The sequence below is a fragment of the Myotis nattereri genome (genome assembly GCF_964212035.1).
Source record: "Myotis nattereri genome assembly, chromosome: 9".
In the NCBI taxonomy this organism is placed as follows: Eukaryota; Metazoa; Chordata; class Mammalia; order Chiroptera; family Vespertilionidae; genus Myotis; species Myotis nattereri.
The window spans coordinates 51,685,623-51,713,058 of record NC_138084.1 but is presented as its reverse complement, the minus strand read 5'-3'; the positions used below and the strand labels follow the sequence as shown (position 1 = coordinate 51,713,058).

Here is a 27,436-nt window from a genome sequence, read left to right as displayed (position 1 = left end):
TATGGCTCTACACCATCACACACAGAGCAGGGCCCGTGGGGGGGGGGGGGGGTGCAGGGGGTTGGGGCGCCGCACCCTGTCACACACAGAGCCGCAGGGCGAGCAGAGGTTGGGGAGCTCCCCCCTATCAGGCACAGAGCAGGGCTGATCAGGAGGTTGGGGCGCCTTCCCCTGTCATGAACAGAGCAGGGCGGATAGGGAGGTTGTGGCCCCACCCCCTGTCACACACAGAGCCGCAGGGCGATCAGGGGGTTTGGGCGCTGCCCCCTGTCACGCTGATCCCGGTGCCGGAAGGCCTGTCGGCTCTGCTGATCCCGGTGCTGGGAGGCATATTACCCTTTTACTATATAGGATAGAGGCCTGGTGCATGGGTGGGGCTGGCTGGTTTGCCCTGAAGGGTGTCCTGGATCAGGGTGGGGGTCCCCACTGGGGTGCCTGGCCAGCCTGGGTGAGGGAATGATGGCTGTTTGCAGCTGGTCACACCCCATTCAGGGTAGGAGTCCCCACTGGGGTGCCTGGCCAGCCTGGGTGAGGGGCTGAGGGCTGTTTGCAGCTGGTCACACACCCTTCAGGGTGGAGGTCCCCACTGGGGTGCCTGGCCAGTCTGGGTGAGGGGCTGAGGGCTGTTTTCAGGCTGGCGGGTGACAGAAGCTCCGGACCGCTCCTTTTTTTCTTTTCTTTTTTTTAATTCTGGGCCAGCTTTAGCTCTGAGGCTCCAGCTCTTAGGCCTCCGCTGCTGAAAGTAGGTAATCGAAACAATGTATAACTCCAGCTCTGACTCCAACTCTGAGATCGCATTCACTGAAAGCTGGTTTCTGGGGTTTTTTTTTTTAGCTTCTATATTTGTTAAAATGTTTCAAACTGCAGGCTCAGAGGCCTGCAAGGCAGGCGGGGAAGGTTGGTTTCCTCCGTCACTGAAGCAATCAAGCCTCATGTTAGTTTCAAGCTGCCTGGCTGCCGGCCGCCATCTTGGCTGACAGTTAATTTGCATATCACCCTGATTAGCCAATGGGAAGGGTAGCGGTCGTATGCCAATTACCATGGTTCTCTTTTATTAGATTAGATTGGTACACATGGTGCTTAAGATTCTTAAGATACATTATAAATTAAATGAACTTTAATGATTAAGCTAAGAACCTAAACAACAGTAACATTATTTCATAATTTATGAAATAAATAACAACCAGAAGTTATTTATAAAATAAAATCCTATTCAAACACAGGACTATATTAACAAGACTACTGTCTTTTTATTGTTGTTGTTAATCCTCACCTGAGGATATTTTCCCATTGCTTTTTAGAGAGAATGGAAGGGAGGGGGAAAGGGAGAGAGAGTGAGAAACATGGATGTGAGAGAGACACATGGATTGGTTGCTTCCCTCATGGTCCCTGACCAGAGCCAGGTTCAAGCCTGCAACCAAGGTACATACACTTGACTGGAATCGAATCTGGGACCCTTCAGTCTGCAGGCTGATGCTCTATCCACTGAGCCAACTCAGCTAGAGCAACATTACTATTTTTACTCTAAGACTTTTACAAGAATACCAGCCATCACATTATTAAAAAAAAGTATAATATCACTAATGAAGCAAAATAGAAATTTCAGGTGCTAGAGGTTAAAGATTTGGCTTTTTATTTTATAAATAAAAGGGATATTGGCAATAATAAATCCTAGCTATATACTCCCTGCACTGAGTTGACAATCTGACAAGGTCTGACAAAAAAAAAAAAAAAAAAAAAAAAAACATGGATCAATCTTTTAGAATTCCACATAGAAGGAAGGAGAGTGCAGAGAAAAATTGCACATATCTAGAAAACGTGTTCATATCATGTTGATATTTCTATAGAAGAAAAAACATTTTTTGCAGAGTATTAGAATAAAGAAAATTCTCCTAGAGGTTGCTCGTTTGATTCCCCATTACATACCCGGTTTCAGGCTCAATCCCCAGTGGGGGCCGTGCAGGAGGCTGATCAATGTTTCTCTCTCTCATCAATGTTTCTCTCTCTCTCTCTCTTTCTCTCTCTCTCTCTCTCTCTCTCTCTCTCTCTCTCTCTCTCTTCCTTTCTCTATAAAATCAATAAAAACATTTTTAAAAGATAGATATGGTTTTAGCATGAACAGGACATTTTCAGTCCACAGAAAATGTTACTCCTAAGAAATTTTTCTAACCGTGAATTTCACATCTTAACTACATGACAAAATCAAAAGAGAACTTCTATTGGAATTACCCTCAAATGTGAAAATGTGTAAATATCTGACATCATAAAAGGAGTATCACACTTGAATTAAAAATTAAGCACTCCGATCCTGGCTGGGTAGCTCATTCGGTTAGAGCATTATCCTGATACAACAAGGTTTTATCCCTGGTAAGGGCACATATAAGAATCAACTCATGAATGCATAAAGTGAAACAACAAACTGATGTTTCCTTTCTCTCTTTCTCAAATCAATTAAAACATTTTTAATTAAAATAAAATAAAATAAAAATTAAGCACTCTGCCATGCATTTTCATGTGTTTCTGATGGGTAATTATTTTAAAAGGTAAATAATTCAATAGCAATTGCGTCAGAATTGAAAATTAAACAAGAATCATAACTTGCCCTAACCAGTTTGGCTCAGTGGACAGAGTGTCAGCCTGTGGACTCAAGGGTCCCAGGTTCGATCCGGTCAAGGGCATGTACCTTGGTTGCGGGCACATCCCCAGTAGGGAGTGTGCAGGAGGAAGCTGATTGATGTTTCTCTCTCATAGATGTTTCTAACTCTCTATCCCTCTCCCTTCCTCTCTGTAAAAAATCAATAAAATATATATTTTTAAAAAACAACGAAGAATCATAACTCACCTTTATGCATAGGAGTTGATCCATTATTATCACGTTCATTAATATTGATTACTCCATCTTCTATTAATTTCTTAAGCATTTCCAAATCACCCTTAAAGGCAGCCACATGACCTGGAAATGCTAAACCTATGAATAAAAAATTCAGCATTTCAGTAAACACATGAGCTAATTCTTTTTTTCTGCCTTAAGCGGGTGCACATTTTAGATTTCAATATTAACTGAAGTATGAGAATGTTATATTGGAATTAGTTCTGTTAACAATAAAGTAATAAAAAGAGAACCACAAAATAAGATTATTATTAACTGTGTAGCCTTTCCACCCCTCAGGACCTCAAACATGCTAGTAGTAGTATTATACCAGAACTATTCTTAGTCATAGTCCCTTTTACCCATGGCTCTGCTCACAAAAAACACAAAGAGATGGTCATTTTTGACCCTTTGCATAAAGACATACTTGGCTCAAGTCCTACATTAGCATAAACCACTCTTTCCCTCTGTTTGCAAGGAAGTGAAGAAAGTAAACCATAAGTAAATGAAGTACAGGTATGTATATACACATATACAAATATATATATATATTTATATGTATGTATATATATATACATACACACACACACACACACACACACACACACACACACACATAGATGTGTGAATGTACCCGATCTACTAGTGCCTAGAATATCTATATATATATAAAAGCCTAAGTGATGGTTACAACTGAATGACTAGAACAACTGGAACAACCGGCCAATAGCTATGATGCGCACTAACCCAGACCTTGCTGCTGGGGCCCTGAGAGTCCCAAATCTGGTTCGCCCACACTCCGGACCCAGACAGGAGGGAGAAGGGAGCCCGATTCCTCACATAATCGGCCAATGGTTAGCTTGCTGCTGGCACCCTGACAGCCCCGCACCCTGGACCCAGACAGGAGGGAGGAGGGAGCCCGATCCTTGAGGAATCAGCCGTTGGTTAGCTTGCTGCTGGAACCAACCTCTCTCGGTCCCTCCCCCCAGCAGGCCAGCCCCCTCCCTTCTGATCAGCCCTGATCACAGGTTAGGCCAAAGAACCCCACCTGTGCATGAATTCATGCACTGGGCCTCTAGTAGTAAATACTTGATAATTTTTTTTTTTAATAACAACGACATATATTGAGCCCTTACTGAATGCCGGGAACAGTTGTAAGCATTTTCAAGGACTGCCTCATTTAAGACTCTTAGCAACTCTGAGATATAGCTATTCTCATTTTTACATATGGAAAAGAAACAACTTAGAATAGCCAAAGAGTATGTTAAAAAGAACAAAGTTTGAAACTTATAGTCTCATTATAAAGCAACAGTAATCAAGACAGGGTAGTACTGGCAAATAAACAGATATATTAGTATGATAGAATGCAGAGACCAGAAATACACCTATACATATACACATGGCTGATATTTTATAAAGCTGCTTTCCAAAAATATGGAGCTAGGACAAGTGGCTATTTTTTTTTAATTAAAATCAACACTTTATTTCATTCAATACATCAAATTTAACTTGATGTAGAGATCAAAGATAAAATTAAAAAGCTAAAACTGTAAAATTGCTAGAAAACATAGGAGAATATCTTGCTGATCTTGGGGCAGGCAAATATTTCATAGATATGACACAAAAAAACACATAAACTGTAAAATATTGATAAATTGGACTTTATCAAAATTTAAAACTTTTGCTCTTTGAAAGACACTATTAAAAACATGCAAGCTTCAGAGTGGGAGACAATATCTGCAATACATATATCTGACAAAACATAATGAACTGTCAAATTTTCAATAATTAGTAGACAATCAATCCAAGAAAAATGGGCAAAAGAATTAAATGCACACTTCATAAAAGAACATATATGAATGCCCATATAAAAAGATGCTCAATATCATTAGTTATCAGGAAAATGTAGATTAAAACCACAATAATATAACACTTCACAGCCATTAGAAAGGCTAAAATGAAACATGACCATATCAAATGTTGGGAATTCCATGGAGCAAATAGAATTTTCATGCGTATCTGGTGGGGATGTAAAGTGATATAACTACTTTGGAAAACAATTAGACAACTTTTTAATGTTAAACATACACCTACCATATACTCCACTCCTATGTATTTAACAAGAAAAATGCAAACATATGTCTATGTAAATGTTCAGAGCAGATCTCTATTATTAATGACTAGAGGCTCGGTGCACAAAATTCGTGCATGGGGGAGAGGGAGGTCTCTCAGCCCACCTACACCCTCTCCAATCTGGGACCCCTCGAGGGATGTCCGACTGCCCGTTTAGGCCCAATTCCAGTGGGATTGGGTCTAAACGGGCAGTCGGACATCCCTCTCACAATCCAGGACTGCTGGTTCCCAACCGCTCGCCTGCCTGCCTGCCTGATTGCCCATAACTGCTTCTGCCTGCCAGCCTGATCACCCCCTAACCACTCCCCTGCCAGCCTGATCAACGCCCAACTGCTCCCCTGCAGGCCTGATCACCCCCAACTGCCCTCCCTTTCAGGCCTGGTCCCTCCCAACTGCCCTCCCCTGCTGGCCTGATCGTCCAGAACTGCCCTCCCCTACTAGCCTGATCACCCAACAACTGCCTTCCCCTGCAGGCCATCTTGTGGTGGCCATCTTTGATCACATGGGGCGGCCATCTTGTGTGTTGGAATGATGGTCAATTTGCATATTACTCCTTTATTAGATAGGATAGCCCAAACTGAAAACAATCCAAATACTCAGCAGGTGAACTGATAAAATATATACATTCATACAATGGAATACTATTCAGAGATAAAAAGGAATGAACTACTAATATATACAAACACAGATGAAATTCAAAATTATTCATTAAAAAATCAAACTAATCTATATCAGCAATTTTCAACTGATATGCTGCAAGAATTTTTAGAACATGCAATACCTGACTATTTAGTCAGGGGCATTGACCTCTTTTCCCTTAGACTATCAAATAAAAAAAAAAATGACAACAACCAACACAATAATAGCTGTCCAGTGTGAAGGAATCAAAATCATACCTATATTCTTTGTCAGTTGTTTCTCTCTCACATCAATATTTTTCTTTTTCTTCCCTCCCTCCATCTCTCTCTCTCTCTCCCCCTTCTCCTTTCCTATCTCTAAAATCAATAAGCAGCCGGCCAGAGTGGCTCAGTTGGTTGAGCATGGTGCTGTGCACTGAAGGGCTGCTGGTTCAATTCCCAGTCAGGACATCTTCAGAAAGCAACCCATCCGCTTCTTGCATCAATGTTTCTCTCTCTCAGCATGTCCTCCAGTGAGGATTTAAAAAACAAAGCCAGGATAAATCTATCAACCTAATCTAAAAAATATGACATAGAAGTTAAGTCATAAAAGGATACATACCCTTGTATGCCATTTTAATAAAGTTTTAAAAGAAGTTTCAAAGACTGCTAGTTGTCTACTAAAATCCCTTCCCTTAATTAGTAAGCGAGCTGCAGCTGAGATGAGGCTTCTCATCTAGGTGGCAAAATCTCCAGGATCCTAAATAATACTAGTATATGGCCATGTAACTAAACTCTTTCCAATGGAAAGTTAGCAAAAGTGATGAGTTCAAATTAGACTTTGAAAAATCTTTATTTCTAGGCATATATTCTTTTTCCCTACCCATCTCCAGCTGGATTAGCAACAACTATTTTATTCTAAAACCCAATGGTATGAAGATTGCTCATTATATTAATCTCTGTACATTTCTGCCTAAAATATTTCTCAATAAAGAAAAGAAACTGTATAAATATATGGACAACGGTACGTAACATATTTTAATGTTTAACTTACAACTTCTTTCTTTTCCTTTTCAATTTATTCTACATATTAAATGCTAAAACATTTCAGGTTTATTACTTACTTTCCTGATCTTTTGGATCATTTCTTTCATACTCAACCCCCTGGATAAACTGTAAAATGTTCTGCTTATAGAACCTCTGGGCCAGGTCCAGCACATTTTCTCCATTGTCATTGAAGGCTTTTAAAGCTTGTGTTGCACTGTTCATTCTATTGAGTAGAAATTTAAAACAGTGAAGGTGGCCTTCCATGGCTGCTAAGTGAACTATAGGTGAGAGAGAAAAAAGAATTTCATTTTTAAATTGACAATAAAAATAATCATAAAAAAATAAATGATACATTGTCTCTAATCCTCACAGGGACATACTCTGAGCAAAGAGAATAGATCTTTTTCCAGCCTACATGTCCTTACTCGGCCTTCTAGTCAAGCCAAAGCAATACTTACTATGAGTGTGGAGAGGCCAGAGGAGGCTCACCAAAGATCAGGCCCCAGAATGTTTTCTTGGAAAGTGAAGTCCCAGTTATGCAGCTTATCATTACATGAGAAAACGCTTGCTATGTAAGATAGATAAATAATAGACAAAATTCTTAAGTATTTTGCAAAAAAAGGGGAAGAAATAAGCCAAAATAGTCACTATGCAAATATGAATGATGTTATTTTTATCACTATGTATTTTGTCAATTTTACATAAACATTATATGTCTATAATAATAAAAGGGTAATATGACCGGAGGTCTTCCGGATGTCATTCCGGACATCCTTCCTGATGAAGCCAGGGCTGGAGGGAAACCAGTCCAGGTCCCGGTGCCTGCAGGTGGCCCAAGGGAAGCCAGCCCAGGTCCCGGGTGCCAGAAGGCGGCAGGAGGAGGGAAGAAGCCCGGGTCCTGGGTGCCGGAGGGAAGCCAGTGCTGGCAGCCAGGGGAAGGAAGGCCTACTCTTGCATGAATTTTCATGCATCGGGCCTCTAATTCTATCTAATAATAGACAAACATGGTAATTAACCATACCTCCACTATGCTTCCCATTGGCTAATCAGGGTGATATGCAAATTAACTGCCAACCAAGATGGCGGCCGGCAGCCACGCAGCTGAAGCAAACATGAGGCTTGGTTGCCCCGGCAATGGAGGAAGCCAAGGTTCCCTGCCTGCCGTGGCCTGGCTCTGAGCCTGAAAGCAACAGCTCCGAAATGCAACTATGTTTCAATTATAGAAGCTAAACAAACCCCAGAAACCTGCTTTCAGCCAGCCGGCCTCAGAGCTGGAGCCGCAACAAAGTTTCAATTACAGAAGGTAAATAAATCCCAGAATAAAAAAAAAAAAAAAAAAAAAAGGAGAGACTGGGAGCTTCAGTTGCAGGCTTGGCCTGCCTAAAAACAACCCTCAGCCCCTCATCCAGGCTGGCCAGGCACCCCAGTGGGGACCCCCACCCTGAAGGGGGTGCAGGCAGCCTGAAAACAGCCCTCAGCCCCTCATCCAGGCCCGCCAGGCACCCAAGCGGGACCCCCACCCTGATCCGGGACACCCTTCAGGGCAAACCAGCCAACCCCCACCCGTGCACCAGGCCTCTATCCTATATAGTAAAAGGGCAATATGAAAACTGACCCTAACAGCAGAAAGACTGGGAATGACTGGTCACTGTGACACACACTGACTCCCAGGGGGCAGATGCTCAATGCAGGAGCTGCCCTCTGGTGGCCAGTGAGCTCCCACATGGAGGAGTTCTGCTCAGCCACAAGCCAGGCTGCCGGCTGCCAGTACAGCGGTGGTGGTGGGAGCCTCTCCTGCCTCCTCACTAAGGATGTCCGACTGCAGCTTAGGTCTGCTCCCCGCTGGCAAGTGGACATCCCCCGAGGGCTGCCCAGCTGCCAGAAAATGTCTGATTGCCAGCTTAGGCCCAATCCCCTGGGGAGCAGGCATCAACCAGCAGATGGTCATCCCACGAGGGGTCCCAGACTGTGAGAGGGCACAGGCCAGGCTGAGGAGACCCCCCCCACACCCGAGTGCACAAATTTTTGTTTACCGGGCCTCTAGTATATATATAAAAGGCTAATATGCTAAGTGTCCGACCATCTGATCAGTTGCTATGAAAAGCACCGACCACCAGGGAACAGATGCTCAATGCAGGAGCTGCTGTGATGCACTCTGGCCATTTACAGAGAAACAGCATTGTGAACCTGGCGCCCACAAAGTAACACTCGTCTTCGTCCAAGTGGGACACTGGCCCCGCCACTACCCCAGAGCAACAGCCCAACAAAATGCAGGCGAAGCTGCCAAGATCCCATGGCACAAAATGCGGCCCACAGCCCAGCCCAGCCCAGCCAGGAAACGGTCGCTGTGTACGCTGGGTAATGACGTCACATAGCAATGCCCAGCTTCCTCTCCCTCGCAACTAGCCTCCTTACAGTTCCTTTAGCCCAGGAACACGACTTGCTTTATAATTAGGTGCAAACATTTCACACTTTAGCCAAGTGTCTGTGAAGTGTTTTCTCATGCCTCATCTCATTTGATCCTCACAGAAGTCCTGGAGTAGGTAGATAGGAGACTCAGTGGAAACTTATTTTCTTTTCATTAGCCGGAAAACAGAGATTAAGAAAGCTTAGAAACTTGACCCGACTGAAATCAAGAAATGGTGGACCTTGAAAATGACTTCAGGTTTTCTCACTGCATAGAATATAGTCAAACACCACTGCAGTTAAATATTTTACCCTTTGTTCTCCCTGCATGATCTACAATAATAATCTGCTTCAGTTTGATATTTATTGCTGTGTTGCTGACAATTACCTGAAAGAAAAGTCAGGGTGCTTCACTGGGCTGGAAAAAGCTTAGCTAAATCAGAAAGCAGGTTTAATTAAGCAACTATATATATATATCTCGCTGGCACCAATTGTATACTTGTTTCGATCTGTCATTGTCAATCATGAATTTGGTTGACACTTCTATTATAGAGAAAGGGCAAATAATGATATTAAAATATTTAGTCTAATTAATTTCCTTTCAATGTGCACAAATTCATGCACTGGGCCACTGGTTTTTATTATAAACAAGAAGGTTGGATCAAAATTACAAACTAAGGACACACACTACATCATAATTTCTACTCTAATTCCTTGAAAAATAATAGACAAAATATATCTTAAAGCCATAAACGACTAGAAAAACAAACAAGAATATCATGAACAGACAAAAAATGTTAAAGAAAGGGAAGGCGGGGTTGGATGGGTGGGTGGGAAGATATTAACCAAAGAACTTATATGCATAGATGAATAAGTCATGGACACAGATGATAGGGAAAGACTTTTTAAACAAAATTCAGAAAGTGGTAACGATAAAGCAAGAAGTTATTAAAATTAAAACTTCTATGAATCAAAAGACATCTTAAAAGACTGAAAAGGTAAGCCACAGAATGGAAAAGATATTTAAAAACCCATGTAAGTGACAAAGAGATTCTATTAGAATAGTGATTTTTAACCTTTTTCATCTCATGGCACACATAAACTAATTAAGTTCTGAAGCACACCAAAAAATAGGTATAATTTTAATTCATTCACATCAAACGGCTATTGTGCTGGCTGTTGTTATTTTTTTTATTTGACAAACTAAAGGGAAAAGCGGTCAGTGCCCCTGACTAACAAGTCAGCTGTTGCATGTTTTAAAAATTCTTGAGGCACACCAGTGTGCCACAGCACACCAATTGAAAATCACTGATCTAGAATATATAATGAATGCCTACAATTCGATTTTTAAAAAGACAACTAACCTAATAAAAAAAAAAAAAGGCAAAAGATTTGACATGGTACTTCACAAAAGAAAATAACCAAATGACCAGTGAGTATTTGAAATGATGTTCTACAACTGCAGTTATCAGAGAAAATGCAAATTAAAACCACAAGATATTACTATACATCCAAAAGAATGACTAAAACTAAAAACAAATCAAGTGTCAATGAGAAAGTGGAGCAACTTCAAGTCTTAAACAGTGCTCGTGGGTATATAAATTAATACAACCATTTTGGAAAATCAAAAGAAGCCATCTGTATGTCTTCTTTGGAATGCCAATATATTAATTTATTCCATAGAGTTCAGAAAAAGAAAGTTACTAATTTTATGTTAGAGATAAAGGTAGCGATTAATTTTGGAGTGATTAACCAAAAAGAGGATATGGAGACTATTCTATTTTTTTTATCTGGCTAGTGGTTACAGAGAAGTGTTCTTTTGTAAAAATTCAATGAGCTGTGCATTTAAATTGGGCATTTCTCTGTATTCATGTTATACTTCAATTAAAAATGTTTTTACTTATTTTTTATTAAAGTAGAGTTTCAGGTGATCAATTTAGTGATTCAGCGTTTATATACCTTATGATGTGATCACCATAAGTCTAGTAACAATATGTCATTTGTACAAAGTTATTACAATATTATTGACTAAATTCCCTATGCTGTGCATTACACCCTTGTGACTTATTTATTTTATAACTAGAAGTTTGTACCTCTTTTTCTTAATTTAAATTTTTTATTGTTTAAAGTATTACATGTCTCCTTTTTCCCCTATTGACCTCTCCCCAGCCACTCCCAACCCACAGCACATGCCCTCACCCTCCTACTATCTGTGTCCGTTGGTTACCCTTATATGCATGCATACAAGTCCTTTGGTTGATCTCTAACCACCACCACCACCCCTCTTCCACTCCCCTGCCTTCCCTCTGAGGTTTCACAGTATGTTTAATGCTTCTGTGCTTCTGTATCTATTTTTGTTCACTATATTCCACAAATGAGTGAGATCATGTGATATTTATCTTTCTCCGACTGACTTATTTCACTTAGCATAATGCTTTCCATGTCCACCCATGCTGTTTCGAATGTTAGGAGTTCCTTCTTTTTTACAGCAGCACAGTATTCCATAGTGCAGATGTACCACTGTTTTTTTAATCCACTCACTTGCTGATGGGCACTAAGGCTGATTCCAAAGCTTACCTATTATAAAGTGTGCTGCTATGAACATAGGGGTACATATATCCTTTCTGATTAATATTTCTGATTTGTTGGGGTATATTCCTAGAAATGGGATTACTGGGTCAGATGGGAGTTCCATTTTTAATTTTTTTCAGGAAACGCCATACTGTTTTCCACAGTCTGCATTCCCACCAGAAGTGCAAGAGGGTTCCTTTTTCTCCACATCCTCAACAGCACTTGTCATTTGTTGATTTGTTGATGAAAACCATTCTGACAGGTGTGAGATGGTACCTACCTCATTGTTGTTTTAATTTCCATCTCTCAAATGATTAGTGACTTTGAGCATGTTTTTATATGTCTCTTGGCCTTCTGTATGTCCACTTTCAAAAAGTGTCTAGTTAGGTCCTTTGCCCATTTTTTGATTGGATCATTTATCTTCCTTTTGTTAAGTTGTATGAGTTCCCTGTAAATGTTGGAGATTAAACCCTCATCGTATACAACATTGGTAAATGTTTTCCCATGTAGTGGGCTCTCTTATTGTTTTGTTGATGTTTTTGTTTGGTTTTTTTTCTGTGCAGAAGCTTTTTATTTTGATGTAGTTTATTTTGATGTGTTTATTTTCTCCTTGGTATCCATTATCCTAGGAACTGTATCGGTAAAGATATTGCTAAGACATGTGTCTGATATTTTGCTGCCTATGGATTCTTCTAAGGTTTTTATGGTTTCCCGTCATATGTTTAAGTCCTTTATCCATTTTGAGTTTATTTTTGTGTATGGTGTAAGTTGGTGGTCTAGTTTCATTTTCTTGCAGGTATCTGTCCAATTTTCCCAACACTATTTATTGCAGAGACTGTATTGACTCCATTGTATGCTCATACTTCCTTTGTCGAATATTAATTGAGTATAATGGCTTCAGTAGATTTCTGGGTTCTCTGTTCTGTTCCATTGGTCTATATGTCTGTTCTTGTGCCAATACCAGGCAGTTTTGAGAACTATGGCTTTGTATTATAGCTTGATATCTGGTATTGTGATCCCTCCAACTTTGTTTTTCTTTCTCAGGATTGCTTTGGCTATTCGGGGTCTTTTTTTATTCCATATGAATTTTTGGAGAGTTTGTTCTAGGTCTGTGAAATATGCCATTGGAATTTTAATGGGGAGTGCATTGAATCTATAGATTGCTTTGGGAGAGAACCAAGATGGCGGCATAGGTTAACGCCGGAGTTTGCTGCTTTGAACAACTACTTCAAAAGTGAAACCAAAAAACGGAAGGGACATCACCCAGAACCACAGGAACGCTGGCTGAGTGGAAGTCCTACAACTAGGAGGAAAGAGAAACGCATACCGACACTCAGAGGAGGCGCAGTGCTGAAGTCAAATTCTGAGGTGCAGAGTGCGCGGAGCGGGCTGGCGGCGGAGGGCGCGGTTGGCGTTTTCAATCGGGAGGGAGTCGCAGACTCTGAGCTCCAGATACAGGCGAGTCTTTAGGGACCCAGACTCAAACGGGAGAAGCGGGACTGTCTGGCTTCGGTCAGAGTGAGTGCAGCTTTCTCTCCGAGGTTTGCAGCCGTTGCTGGGACTCAGGAGGCAGAGCCCCTGGGGACAGGACTGAGAGCCGCCATAACTGCTCTCTCCGGCCCACCCTGTTGATCCTGTGCCACCCGCCCCGCCCAAGCCCTGCTCAGAGGCATTTGCCGGATAGCCTCAGGCAAAGGCTAGATTAGCACCTCCCTAGAGGACAGAAGTTCTCTCACTGCTGACACAGCTGATTCTCATAGCCACTTGGCCTGGAGGTCAAACCCTCCCTGGAATTAGCTACAACAATCAAGATTTAACTATAAGACTGCGAACAAAGACCACTAGTGGGTGCACCAAGAAAGCATAACAAAATGCGGAGACAAAGAAACAGGACAAAATTGTCAATGGAAGATATAGAGTTCAGAACCACACTTTTAAGGTCTCTCAAGAACTGTTTAGAAGCCGCCGATAAACTTAATGAGATCTACAAGAAAACTAATGAGACCCTCGATCTTATATTGGGGAACCAACTAGAAATTAAGCATACACGGACTGAAATAACGAATACTATACAGACTCCCAACAGCAGACCAGAGGAGCGCAAGAATCAAGTCAATGATTTGAAATGTGAGGAAGCAAAAAACACCCAACCGGAAAAGCAAAATGAAAAAAGAATCCAAAAATGCGAGGATAGTGTAAGGAGCCTCTGGGACAGCTTCAAGTGTACCAACATCAGAATTATAGGGGTGCCAGAAGATGAGAGAGAGCAAGATATTGAAAACCTATTTGAAGAAATAATGACAGAAAACTTCCCCTACCTGGTGAAAGAAATGGACTTACAGGTCCAAGAAGCGCGGAGAACCCCAAACAAAAGGAATCCAAAGAGGACCACACCAAGACACATCATAATTAAAATGCCAAGAGCAAAAGATAAAGAGAGAATCTTAAAAGCAGCAAGAGAAAGAAACTCAGTTACCTACAAGGGAATACCTATACGACTGTCAGCTGATTTCTCAACAGAAACTTTGCAGGCCAGAAGGGAGTGGCAAGAAATATTCAAAGTGATGAATACCAAGAACCTACAACCAAGATTACTTTATCCAGCAAAGCTATCATTCAGAATTGAAGGTCAGATAAAGAGCTTCACAGATAAGGAAAAACTAAAGGAGTTCATCACCACCAAACCAGTATTATATGAAATGCTGAAAGGTATCCTTTAAGAAGAGGAAGAGGAAGAAAAAGGTAAAGATACAAATTATGAACAACAAATATGCATCTATCAACAAGTGAATCTAAGAATCAAGTGAATAAATAATCTGATGAACAGAATGAACTGTTGATTATAATAGAATCAGGGACATAGAAAGGGGATGGACTGACTATTCTTGGGGGGGAAAGGGGTGTGGGAGATGTGGGAAGAGACTGGACAAAAATCGTGCACCTATGGATGAGGACAGTGGGTGGGGAGTGAGGGCGGAGGGTGGGGCGGGAACTGGGAGGAGAGGAGTTATGGGGGGGAAAAAAAGAGGAACAAATGTAATAATCTGAACAATAAAGATTTAATTATAGATTGCTTTGGATAGTATGAACATTTTAATGATGTTGCTTCTACCAATCCATGAACATAGTATGTTCTTCCATTTGTTTATGTCTTCCTCTCTCTCTTTTTTCAATGTCCTGTAGTTTTCTGAATAGAGGTCTTTTACCTCTTTAGTTAAGTTTATTCCTAGGTATCTTAATTTTTTGTTGCAATGGTAAATGGGATTGTCTTTTTAGTTTCTCTTTATGTAGGTTCATTATTGGTGTATAAAAAAGCCAGTTTTCTGGGTGTTAATTTTGTATCCTGCCACATTGCCTAATTCATTTATTAGGTTTAGTAGTTTTTTGATGGAGTCTTTAGAGAAGTTTGTATACCTCTTATTTTCTCCTTCATCTTGTTCACCCATCTCCCCAGCCCCACCCCTCTGGCAAAATCAGTTTGGTCTTTGTATCTATTAGTCTATTTCTGTTTTGTTTTATTTATCTGCTTGGTGTTTTGTTTTGTTTTTAGACTCCACATATAAGTAAAATCATATGGTATTTATCTTTCTCTGACTTATCTCAATTAGCATCATACCCTCTAGGTCCATTCATATTGCTGCAAATAGCAATATTTTATTCTTTTTAATGGCTGAATAATATTCCATTGTATATATGTACCACCACTTTTTTATCCACTTGTCTATTGATGGGCACTTGGGTTGCTTCCATATCTTGGCTATTGTAAATAATACTGCAATGAGCATATGGATGCATGTATCTTCAAATCAGTGTTTTTATTTTCTATGGTAAATACCAGAAGTGGAATTGCAGGGTCATAAGGCAGTTTCATTTTCAATTTTTTTATGAACCTTCCTCCTGTTTTACATAGTGGTGCACCAATTTACAGTTCCACCAATCATGCATGAGGGTTTGCTTTTCTCCACAACAACACTTGTTATTGGTTGACTTTTCAATAATAGCCATTCTGACAGTGTGATATATTTTATTTCCCTGATGATTAGGGATGTTGAGCATCTTTTCATAGGTCTGTTGGCCATCTGTAAGTCTTCTTTGCAGAAATGTCAATTGCAGTCCTCTGCCCATTTTTTAATTGGATTTTTTAGGCTTTTTTGATGTTGAGTTATATGAATTTGTTATGTATTTTGGTTATTAACACCTTATCAAATATATCATTTGTAAATAACTTTTCCCATTCAGTAGGCTGTCTTTTTACTTTGTTGATGGTTTCCTTTGCTATACAAAGCTTTTTAGTTTCATTTATTCCCATTTGCTTATTTTTGCTTTTGGTGTCCTTGCTGAAGGAGACATACCCAAAAAAATATCTCTAAGATCAATGTCAAAGAGTTTACTGTCTATGTTTTCTACTAGGTATTAGGTCTTATATTTAAGACTTTAATCAACTAATAACAAACTATCAGAAAGAGAAATTAAGAAAACAATCCCATTTATAATTGCATCAAGTAGAATAAAATACCTAGGAATAAATTTAACCAGGAAGGTAAAAGACCTATATTCTGAAAACTGTTAAGACTTTGATGAAAAAAACTGAAGACAACACAAATAAATACCATAGGATGGGGATTGGAAAGATTAATATCATTAAATTATCTATATTACCCAAAGTAATCTATAAATTCAATGCAATACCTATCAAAATACCAATGACATTTTTCACAGATCTACAACAAATAATCCTAAAATTTATATGAACCACAAAAGACCTCGAATAACCCAAGCAATCTTGAGAAAGAAGAACAAAGTTGGAGGTATCATGCTCCTTGATATCAAACTATACTACAAAGCCATAGAAACCAAAACAGTATAGTACTAGCACAAAAAAGACATAAAGATCAACGGAACAGACAAATAAACCCACACTTATGTGGTCAATTAATCTATGACAAAGAAGCCAAGAATATACAAGGGGAAAAGGACAATCTCTTCAATAAATGTTGTTGGGAAAACTGAACATATACATGCAAAAAATGAAACTGGATGCTTTGTTACGCCATATACACAAATTTATTTCTAAAACTTTATTCAAAAATTATTTTAAAAAAGAATGAGAGTAAAATAATAATTTACAGATACACAAAAACTGAAATTTTTATACAACAGACCTTCACTAAATGAACATTAAAGGGTGTACTTCAGTCCGATCAGTGTGGATCAGTAGTTGAGTTTTGACCTATGAACAAGGAGGTCATGGTTCAATACCTGGTCTGCCCAGGTTGTGGGCTTGATCACTAGTAGGAGGTGTGCAGGAGGCAACCGAGTAATAAATCTATCTCATCATGGATGTTTCTACCTCTCTCTCCCTTTCCTTTCTCTCTCTGAAATCAATTTTTTTTAAAAAAAAAAAAAGAAAAGAAAGAAAGAAGCAAAATGATTACATATAGCAGAGTAAAGGAGTGAAGGTGAGGCCAGGGAGGTAGATAGGTAAAAGCCAAATAATGAAGACCCAGCATGCTAAGGTAAGGAATCAGAGCTCCACAGGGAACTAGGGTATTTTAAGAAGCAAAGAGATTGAATCAAACCTGTTCATATAATTCTGCATAGACTTCCAATTCATTTGTTTGCTAAAAATTCCTTTAAGACATAACTCAAGTATCATTTTAGTAACCCTCACTCCAAGCTCACTGTAACCTACCCCTTTTATGAATTTCTATAGCAGCTCTTAGAAGACACAGTGTTTAGAGTATAGATCTCAACTGGCCAGTTGATTGCAGGTGCAGTTAGCAAATTAACTCATATACACTAGTGTCCACTATTTATACATTTTTAAAAGCAGTCTGTGGGGGACCCTGGCCAGGTAGCTCAGTTGGTTAGAGCATCGTCCCAATATGCCAAGGTTGTGGGTTCAACCTCAGGTCAGGGTACATAAAGAAGCAACCAATGACTGCATAAATAAGTGGAACAACAAATCGATGTTTCTCTCTCTCTCTCCCTTCCTCTCTCTAAAAATCAATAAACATATTAAAAAAAATACAGTAGTCTGTGGGACAGAGATGTATAAAGCTAAAAAAATAACTCTACACAGTAGACGAAGGAAACAACTAGCTAGAAGAGAAAATCCAAGTTTAATTTTGACAATTTCTGTTTTGCTGATATCGTTCCAGAAAAATAAATTGGTCACATGACAGGCACACAATATAGGAGTAATATAAGATTTTAAAAAATGCTCATGCTAACATACTTACTACTTATATTTTGTGAGGGACTATTAGCATGATGACAGTTTAAATTTCTTAAAACATGATCAATATTTTAAAAGCTTACATTAATGAAAATCCAAAATATTTGCTTTTGTGGATACCTGGGAGGTTTCCATTGTAGTCCACATCTTCTATGCCACATCCCCATTTAACTAGAAGTTGCAAACAGCCAAGTCGTCCATGAAAAGATGCATAATGTACAGGTTTCCATTCTCTCACATCAGTTATGCTGGGATCCTAGTGGTAACATTCACAAGGTCTAAGTTTCTTTCCATTTTGTAGGGGAAACACTAGTGTAGCAGTTTAACTCAGCAATTAAGAACTGGATGTTGTTCTTAAAACTATAAGGCAAACACTAAATATAAAAGAAAAATGTACTGAAACCACTGATTTGAACACGCAAGCTAATAACATACTAATGAAATTTTATAAAATAGTCAGGCAACCAATCAATGTGTCTCTCTCATATTAATGTTTCTCTCTCTGTCTCTACCCCACCCTTCCATTCTCTCTAAAAATCAATAGGAAAAAAATATATCCTCGGATGAGGATTAACAAAAGCAAATAACAAACAAAAAAAAGTTAATGAAAAAATACTAAGATTTTTTACTTTTTCTCTATAGAAACACCAATTCTTACAATAATGACTACAATATAGGTAGTTATTTTCTTATCAGAAGTTATTTTTTACAACCATTGGGTAATATTAAAAACAAATGTAATAAATGAAATTTCTGGAGATATAAATGACTAGTGGCCCAGTGCACAAATTCGTGCACATTGAAGGGAAATTAATTAGAATATTTTAATATCACTATTCGCCCTTTCTCTATAATAGAACTATCAACCAAATTCACAACTGACAATGACAGATCAAAACACACGCGTGCGATTGGCACCAGAGAGCGCTTTATATGTAGTGTGCATGCACAAGTCAACTTAGCCATATATATATATAGATATAGGTATATATATCTATATATATATATACACACACACACATATATATATAATAAAATTGCTTAATTAGACCTGCTTTCTGATTTAGCTAAACTTTTTCCAGCCAGTGAAGCACCCCAACTTCTCTTTCAGGTAATTGTCAGCAACACAGCAGTAAATATCAAACTGAAGCAGATTATTATTGTAGATCATGCAGGGAGAACAAAGGGTAAAATATTTAACTGCAGCAGTGTTTGACTATATTCTACGCAGTGAGAAAACCTGAAGTCATTTTCAAGGTCCACCATTTCTTACTTCTTTTCAGTCGGGTCAAGTTTCTAAGCTTTCTAAATCTCCATTTTCTGGCTAAGGAAAAGAAAATAGGGCATGAGTGGGAGGTGGGGGGTTAATGGGAGATAAGGATACATATGTAATACCTTAATCAATAAAGAAAAAAAAATAGGATTCCACCAAGTCTGCTATCTATCTACTACAGGACTTCTGTGAAGATCAAATGAGATAAGGCATGGGAAAATGCTTCACAGATATTTGGTTGAAGTGTAAAATGTTTCCACCTGCTATAAAGTGAGTCATATTCCTGGGTTGAAGAAATTGAAGGAGGCCAGTCACTAGGGAGAGGAAGCCGAGTGTTGCTATGTGACGTTGTTACCCAGATAAACACTTAGCATATTAGCCTTTTATATATATAGATTATAATAATAAAAAGGCTAAGTGACTGACCGTCCGTTCGTCCAACCGGCCAAGTGACCAGCTGGTACATATGATGCACACTGGCAATTTAAAAATAAATATTGACTAGCGCATGCACAATATTTGTCCCCGTCTGACACTGGCCTCCCATTTAAATTAATTTGAAGACAGTTTCCCATAATGCCAGCATTTGCGATGACCATTAATAAATCACAAGGACAAACTCTAGACAGAGTAGGAATATTCCTACCTGAACCTGTTTTCAGACATGGTCAGTTATATGTTGCTTTCTCTCGAGTTTGAAGAGTATGTGACATTAGAGCTGTAAATATTTCATCACAAGGGAAATTAGTCAAGCACTCTGAAAATGTTTTTACTCTTAATGTGGTATATAGGGAGATACTAGAATAAGTTTAAGCAATTTATCAGTCATTGTTTGTATCAATATTGTTTTTATATCATGTTTTTGTTGTTTTATCATGTCTTTGTTGTTTTTATATCATGTTATTATTATTAATCAATTTATTAATGTATTTTCATATACAATTTACTAATTTTCTTTCATCTCTGACACTTCTATTATAGAGAAAGGGCAAATAGCGATATTAAAATATGTCTTCTAATTAACTTCCTTTCAATGTGCACAAATCCGTGCACCAGGCCACTAGTATGAAATAAGAGTTATACACAGAAATTCAGAAAGACTTACAATCATTGGTTAACATATGTTTAGAAGCTTTAGAATCTTCCCAGTTAAACTCTGAGCTGATATGAAGAACCCCATAGCCTCTGAAATAGTTTACACTACTAACTGGGTGTTTTGGGGTTTTTTGAAGATTATCTAAATTATTACTCCTATGCTTAAAGATGGAAAAGCTAAAGAGAGAGATCAAATTACTTCCCTAAAGTCATAAAGGATATTTAAAAAGTCAGGAAGCGATAACTGGGCTACCAAATGCTATATCATTTATATGGTTATACATCCTCACATACTAACAGGAATCCCTCACCACTCCACTCCGGAGCATTATTTGTAAAGTGAAAGAATGTCCATGTGTCGCAGCAAGATGTAAAGGAGTGCAACCACGATCATCTTTAGTTGTCAAATTTGCTCCATTGATTATAAGAGCCTAAAAATGGAGAAATAAGAATGAGTTTATGTTAAATCATAAATGTAGTTGCAGATTATTTAAAGGCAAGCAATTTATTAACCTAGTCAGTGGTCGGCAAACTCTTTAGTCAACAGAGCCAAATATCAACAGTACTTCTTCAAAATGGACTCGCCCAGGCCGAAAACCAACTTCTGCACATGGGCCACGAAGTTTCAATCGCACCGTACGCGTGCCCGCACGTGGTATTTTGTGTAAGAGCCACACTCAAGGGGCCAAAGAGCCGCATGTGGCTCGCGAGCCACAGTTTGTCGACCACGGACCTACGTAATTGCTATGTTCTTACATATGTGCCACGGGCAAAGTGTGAGAAGTTCTTAGCTAATCCAAAGAAAATGTTTGGGATCCTTTTTAACACTGCCCAGGAAATATTTATAATACCTGATTTCACAATCTGATTTGAGCATGGACATACAATTTATAAAGCGCACTTTTCATGAGCACTGATCCATAACCACTAAGTTAAATACTTCAATGTTAAGCTAGTAAAACTGAAATTTAAACTTCCACTTTTTCAAAACAGAATCTTTTATTAACTTGGTTTTGGATAGAATAAAAGGATTTCATTATTAAAGTAACTAGTTCTAAGCTCCAAATCAAAGTTCTAACTACATCTGAGAAGATTCTATCTGAATTTACAATTGGCCCAGTTTCTGTATATGGGTTACATCAGATACAAGTACATCTCCCTATTTAACGTACAGAGTAATTGCTTTAAAAAATTACTAGTGTCCTAGCTGGTTTGGCTCAGTGGATAGAGCATCAGGGCTGCGGACTGACGGTCCCGGGTTCAATTCCAGTCAAGGGCATATGCCCGGGTTTTGGACTCAATCCCCAGTAGGAGGCATGTAGGAAGCAGCGCGTCAAATGATTATCTCTCATCATTGATGTTTCTATCTCTTCCTCACCCTTCCTCTCTGAAATCAATAAAAATGTATTTTTTTTTTAAAAAAAAGTTTTAGGTAGAATAACCATCATGATCTTGTCTGATTCACAGTAACAAACTAGTTAATAATCATCACAAACCATATATTGAGTGCTTACTATGTTTTAAAAGTCATTACAAAGAATATAAAGACTTATTAACATAGGGAATTAGGGCTGTGGAGAGACAAAGATAATCAATTATACAAAGCTGTCCTTGATAAGCAAGCACTAAACAGTATAGTACAAAAAAAGGCATCACACCTGCTCTGAGAAGGGAGAGGTCACCTTGAGAAAGAGAAGGACAGTCAAGGCAGAGGGAATGTCTATTGCTCAGAAGGAAAGTATCAAGTAAAGCTTAAATGGAACCCGATGACTCCTAAAGTTACCATTTTCACTTCCTACTTCTCAAATTAATATCTCAACTCCAAATCCACCTGCAAAATGAGTGTCACCTCCGCCATTGCAGAGAAATACAGCCAGCCTCACTCTACAGTGAGCTCTTAAGTTCAGTGGCATTACTTAAGCTTTATTCCCCTTAGTTTTATCGTGCAACTGATATTCTGCCTAATTCTTAAACTTGCACAGCCCTAATGGATCCTGGCTCTACCTCTCAGACTTCCTCTTCCAAATTCCTTACTCTTTTCTCTGCTTCCTCCCATGCCTACTAGTAACATTCTTCAACACTTGAGAATACTCTATTTTCTTCTCTATAGTTCATTACTCCTCAAATCTTTGTCTCCAGCCTCCTTAAAATTGCCTTAACCTTCTGCACCTGAATGTCCTACAGGCACCTTAAACTTGGAATGTGCCAAATTAAACTCAACCTCTTCCCTCTCAAATCTCCCAACCTTCCAGATATCCCTATCTATAGTTTCATAATTAGCTATAATTCTGACTCAAAACTTTAACTTCTCACTATACTCTGTCAATGACTGCTTTGGAAGATGTCTTGAATCATTTTCTTTCTCATTGCCACCACCTAATTTCACCCTCGATAGTGAGTACACCAAAAATCTTTAATTTGTCTTCTTGCCTCCAAACTCTCTCTTCATTCTAGGTAATCCTGAATACATTTCACAAGAATAATTTCCTGCCCTGACTGGTTTGGCTCAGTGAATAGAGCATTGGCCTGCGGACTGAAGGGTCCCAGGTTCGAATCCAGTCAAGGGCATGTACCTTGGTTGCGGGCACATCCTCAGTGGGGAGGTGTGCAGGAGGCAGTTGATCGATATTTCTCTCTCATCGATGTTTCTAACTCTCCATCCCTCTCCCTTCTTCTCTGTAAAAAATCAATAAAATATATATTTTTTAAAAGAATAATTTCCTGAAATAGTGCTTTCATTACATCATTCCATGTGCATTTATACATATGTGCGTATATATATGTGAATGTATACATATATATGTAGTATGTGCATAAAACCTCTTTCCTATATAAATGAAAGTTAAATCTCTATTCTACTTCCCATTTTACAAACTAGCTTATCCAAACTTCGTAACAGTCCACAGAACAAACCATCTACACTCAGTTAAACTTATGTTATAGTATATCCCCTGAACACATCTTATTTTTCCAATTCAGGGACTTCACATAGAATTACAGCGTAGAGATTAAGAGGACAAAGTATAGGTTCAAATCCTTGCTTTGTCACTTATTTAGCAAGGTACTTAACTTTCTGAATCTGTTTCCTAATCTATAAAAAGTGGAACTCATAAGAGTATTGTATTAAATGAGGTGATGCATGGGAGACTGATTTGACACATTAAAAATGTTCAATAAATGATCATCATTATTTTTATTTGCTCCTGACATATTCCCTACCAATAATGCTTCTTTACTACTTACCTCTTTAAAATCAACCCATTCCTTTAGGCTTAGGCTTAGCTGAAATTGTATTTCCTCCAGTTATACTTTCTCTAACTCCAGCTAAGTTCTATAATTCTTCTCATCTGTACTTTTTATTAAAACCTTAATCATAAAATGTGCTTTGTATTGCTTTGTAATGCACTGAGCAGAGCTCCTGTCATTCCAAACAGAATCTCAGGTTTCTTATAGGCAAGAACTGTTTGCTTATATGACTTTGTATTTCTCCAAATTCCAGTCTATTGTACACTGATTAAATCCAGCTACTCTAATAAATTATTAATAAATTAGAGTAGCTGTCACATATTAATGTGCTATTCTGGCTAGGAAACACATTAAATAAGGAATTTTAGGCATGGAAAGCTATAAAGGAGATAATCTGTGCATGAATGTGACATCCCTTAAAACAATCTAGACAGATAATCAACTACTTTGAAGATAAAAGGGCCTCTTCTCATATATCATTTGCTTAAGTGGATAGTTGATACCAAAATATCTAAGACATGGAATCCAATAAGTTCTTGTTTAGAAGTAAATCTATAGGATCAAATTATTAGAATAAAAGCAACAGCTTAACAAACTATGCTAAAGTAAACTTATTGAATTTTTAAAAAGTAAACAAAATTATTACCTGCATACAAGCATCCTGACCCCTGATTGCAGCTATGTGAGCTGCTGTCCAGCCTCTCATAGTTGCTTGTTTAATATCAGCTCCATGCCAGAGGAGCCAATGAAGACACTAAGTTAAGAAAATAACCATGTTAATAAGTGATAAGATAGATGTTTTAAACATTTTTATATCTTTGAAATTTAGTCTGTCATCCAGAAGTACTGCAGCCTGAGAAACATCATAAGTGAATGAGGGAGCCAGGTGTAAGCACAAGCACAATGATAGGACACCAACATCAGGCCTTACTGTTGGGTAAATAATAGCAGTAGGGATTGTGACAAACTGGAGATGCCATTCTTTGTCAATAAGGTGCAGATGCCACTCAATTCCAGCCAGTTGTTGCTGTGACTAAAGTGCTGATCCAAATCTTATGTTTGACCAATACTGTACAAGCCAAACAAAAAACATATGTGTGAGCCAAATTCACTTAAGGACTACTAGTTTGCAACCTCTGCCATAGATTTTATTTTTTGTTTTGTTGTTTTTTTCATAGATTTTGAATGGGTCGAGAAACTTCTGTATCAAGGCAAACTTTGTTATTCTGATGATATTCTCTAAAAAGAGGTTTATATAAAAAGGGGGGTGGTGGGAATCAAATGCATCTTCATTTAAGATGTATTACTGTCATTATATGTTCAAGTTTGTAGACTCTACCTTCAAGAAGTTTCTTTTTTTAAAAATTGACTATCATTGGAATCACAGTCCTATCATTTGTTGAAAGCTTACCAATAGGTATCATTTGCCTGTCATAGAGATTAGTGGCCAGTAATATATATTTTTTAAAAAGTTCAACTTCACTAATAATCACTGTAAATAATTCATTTATTCAACAAATATTTGTGTGTACACTACTATGTACTAACACTGTTTAGATATTGGAATAAAACCATTATAAACATTCATGTACAGGTTTTTTTAACTGTTCTAGGTAAATACTAGTATGTGGAAGCGAGATTGCTAGAACACAGATAAGTATATTCAACTTTATAAGAAACTGCCAAACTGTTTTCCAAAGTGGCTGTATCATTTTATACTTCTGCCAGCAATGTATGAGAGTTCCATTTATTACATATCCTTGCCAATACTTTATACTGTCATTTCTTGAGTTATCTGTGGGGGGTTGTTTTTGTTTGTTTGTTTGTTTTTTTGTCATTCTAATATGTGTGTAGTGGCATTTTTTGTGGTTTTAATTTGTATTTCCTTAATGTCTAATGATGATGAATATCTTTTCATGTATTCAATTGCCATCTATATTATCTTTGAGTGTCTATTGAAGTTATTTGCTGTTTTTTAGTTGTTTTGTTTTTTTTCTTTTGTTACTAGAGTTGTGAGTCTCTTATTCTGGTTACAAGTTCAGATACATGATTTGGAGAGATTTTTTCCTATGCTTTCTTCTAGAAGTTTTATAAGATTAAGTTTCAAATTTGTCTATAATCTGCTTTGAGTACATTTTTCTATATGGTGCCAGGTATGAGTCAAGGTTTGTTCTTTTTACATATGAATGTTCAATTATGCCAGCACCATTTAATGAAATTAATATCTGTTCTCCATTAGATTACATGTTCACCCTTATCAAAAATCAATGGAAAAATAAGCAGGAATTCAGAAATGGGTAAATAAGGAGCTTGGCAAATCCTCCCTGAGAAGCAATGATAAAACTAGACAAAGTTGTCAAAAACAACAATTTAAAGACTGGAAATTGACCAAAGGCATATAATAAAATGAGAAGCACATATATGAAAAAATCTACTGAATCTCAGTAAGAACAGGAGACTGAAACTACAGCTTCGCCTGTCCCTGCTGCATGGTGCCGAGATCTACTAGGTGGACAGCTCCACTGCTCTGCTGGAGGGGTTGACTTTATTAGGAGCTGAACACATAAAATTCCATGCCCAGATACATTGTCAAAAACAATTCTGCTCCTCAGAACAATCCAAGAAAGCCAACATCAGAGCTATCCTAAAGCCATGATACTGGCTGGGGCATGCACAAAACTAAAGACTACCCAGAAAATTAATGGAAAATTCCAAAAAATGAGATGGCCAAAGTGGTCCTTACTAAGATTCCATTTATCCCTTGTGATCTAAAAGGCTGTGTGCATGTACAAGGCTGCTCAGACCCAGATAAGACTGAAGAGGGACTAAGTTGACAAGATATCCCTGGCTAAACATGAGGCCTTGCAAACATTATTTTTTTAAAAAGATGTTAGGGCTGGCTTGTAAGCTGCTTCAATTTTGAAAACATCCTCCACACAGACCCATCAGTAAAAGATTAAATCCTTACGGTATTTAAGCACATGCTCTCATAGGTCACTGGCTGACCACTAAACTATGCAGGCCCAGGGGTGAACCCTAGGAAGCCAGGCTGAAAAATAAAAACAAGAATTAAAAGAGGGAACAACTGAGCAGTGGCCACACACTGTTAGGAAAACAGACTCCACAAAATTACTTTAGGCGAGTAAATAAACACACAGGAACAACCATGCCTGGGTAGGGGTGAAGGAGTAGGATCAGACTCCAGAGTTGCCACAATATATAATCTAAAATGTCTAGTTTCAAAATGTCCAAATATGTTGGGAGATGAGATTGGAGATATGTCTACTGTATTAATTAGTCTGAACTTTATCCTATAGGTAGGAGTTAAGTAACATCAGATTTTAGTTTTTAGAGTGGTAACTTTGTATACAGAATATGAACTAGAGATAGACAAGACAAAAATCAAGAAAATCTATTAGATTTAAGGCGGTGGCTATGAGGATGAAGAGTACAAATTCAAAAGACAAAGATGGAATAGAATCAAAGGACCTAGTGATCAGTTCCTACTGCATCAATGTGCACCATGTAGGGCACCTTCAACTACACAAATATCGATGTGTACTGCTTCTATAAAAAATTGAGACAACTCAAGCAAACTTTTCAAAATAGGTCACATTTGGTGCTTCTCAGATTTCTGAGGAAATTAATTTCTTTGTATTGTATATTACAATGAGCACCAACTGACAATATTTTTATATTAGTTCTGTGGGGTTTTTTCCTGAGGTTGTTATTAAACAAATACTTAAGGTGGTGAAAAAGAAATTGAGAAAAAACTAAGAAAGGGAGAGAAAAGAATAACAGCTTAGTTTTATAGCAACTGAATTTGAAATGCTAGTCAGATATGCATGAGCTGTTGATCAGGCGCGATATACAAACCGGGATTAAGGAGAGGAAGCAAAACCATGCATTTTATGTAGACACTGGAGGCCTGGTGCACGGAT

General features: G+C 38.3%; 1 protein-coding gene across 1 annotated transcript in view; it reads right to left on the bottom strand.

The window, feature by feature from the left end:
• Window positions 1–27,436, bottom strand: part of ANKRD42 (ankyrin repeat domain 42) — a 51,220-nt gene that overhangs the window by 16,749 nt on the left and 7,035 nt on the right. Inside the window, exons 3-7 of the mRNA XM_081099880.1 lie at window positions 24,142–24,249; window positions 20,561–20,680; window positions 18,002–18,137; window positions 6,744–6,944; window positions 2,843–2,968 (exon numbers count right to left, since the gene is read on the bottom strand). Of these exons, the coding sequence (XP_080956006.1) occupies window positions 2,843–2,968; window positions 6,744–6,944; window positions 18,002–18,137; window positions 20,561–20,680; window positions 24,142–24,249 (691 nt within the window). The remainder of the gene's footprint in view (window positions 1–2,842; window positions 2,969–6,743; window positions 6,945–18,001; window positions 18,138–20,560; window positions 20,681–24,141; window positions 24,250–27,436) is intronic.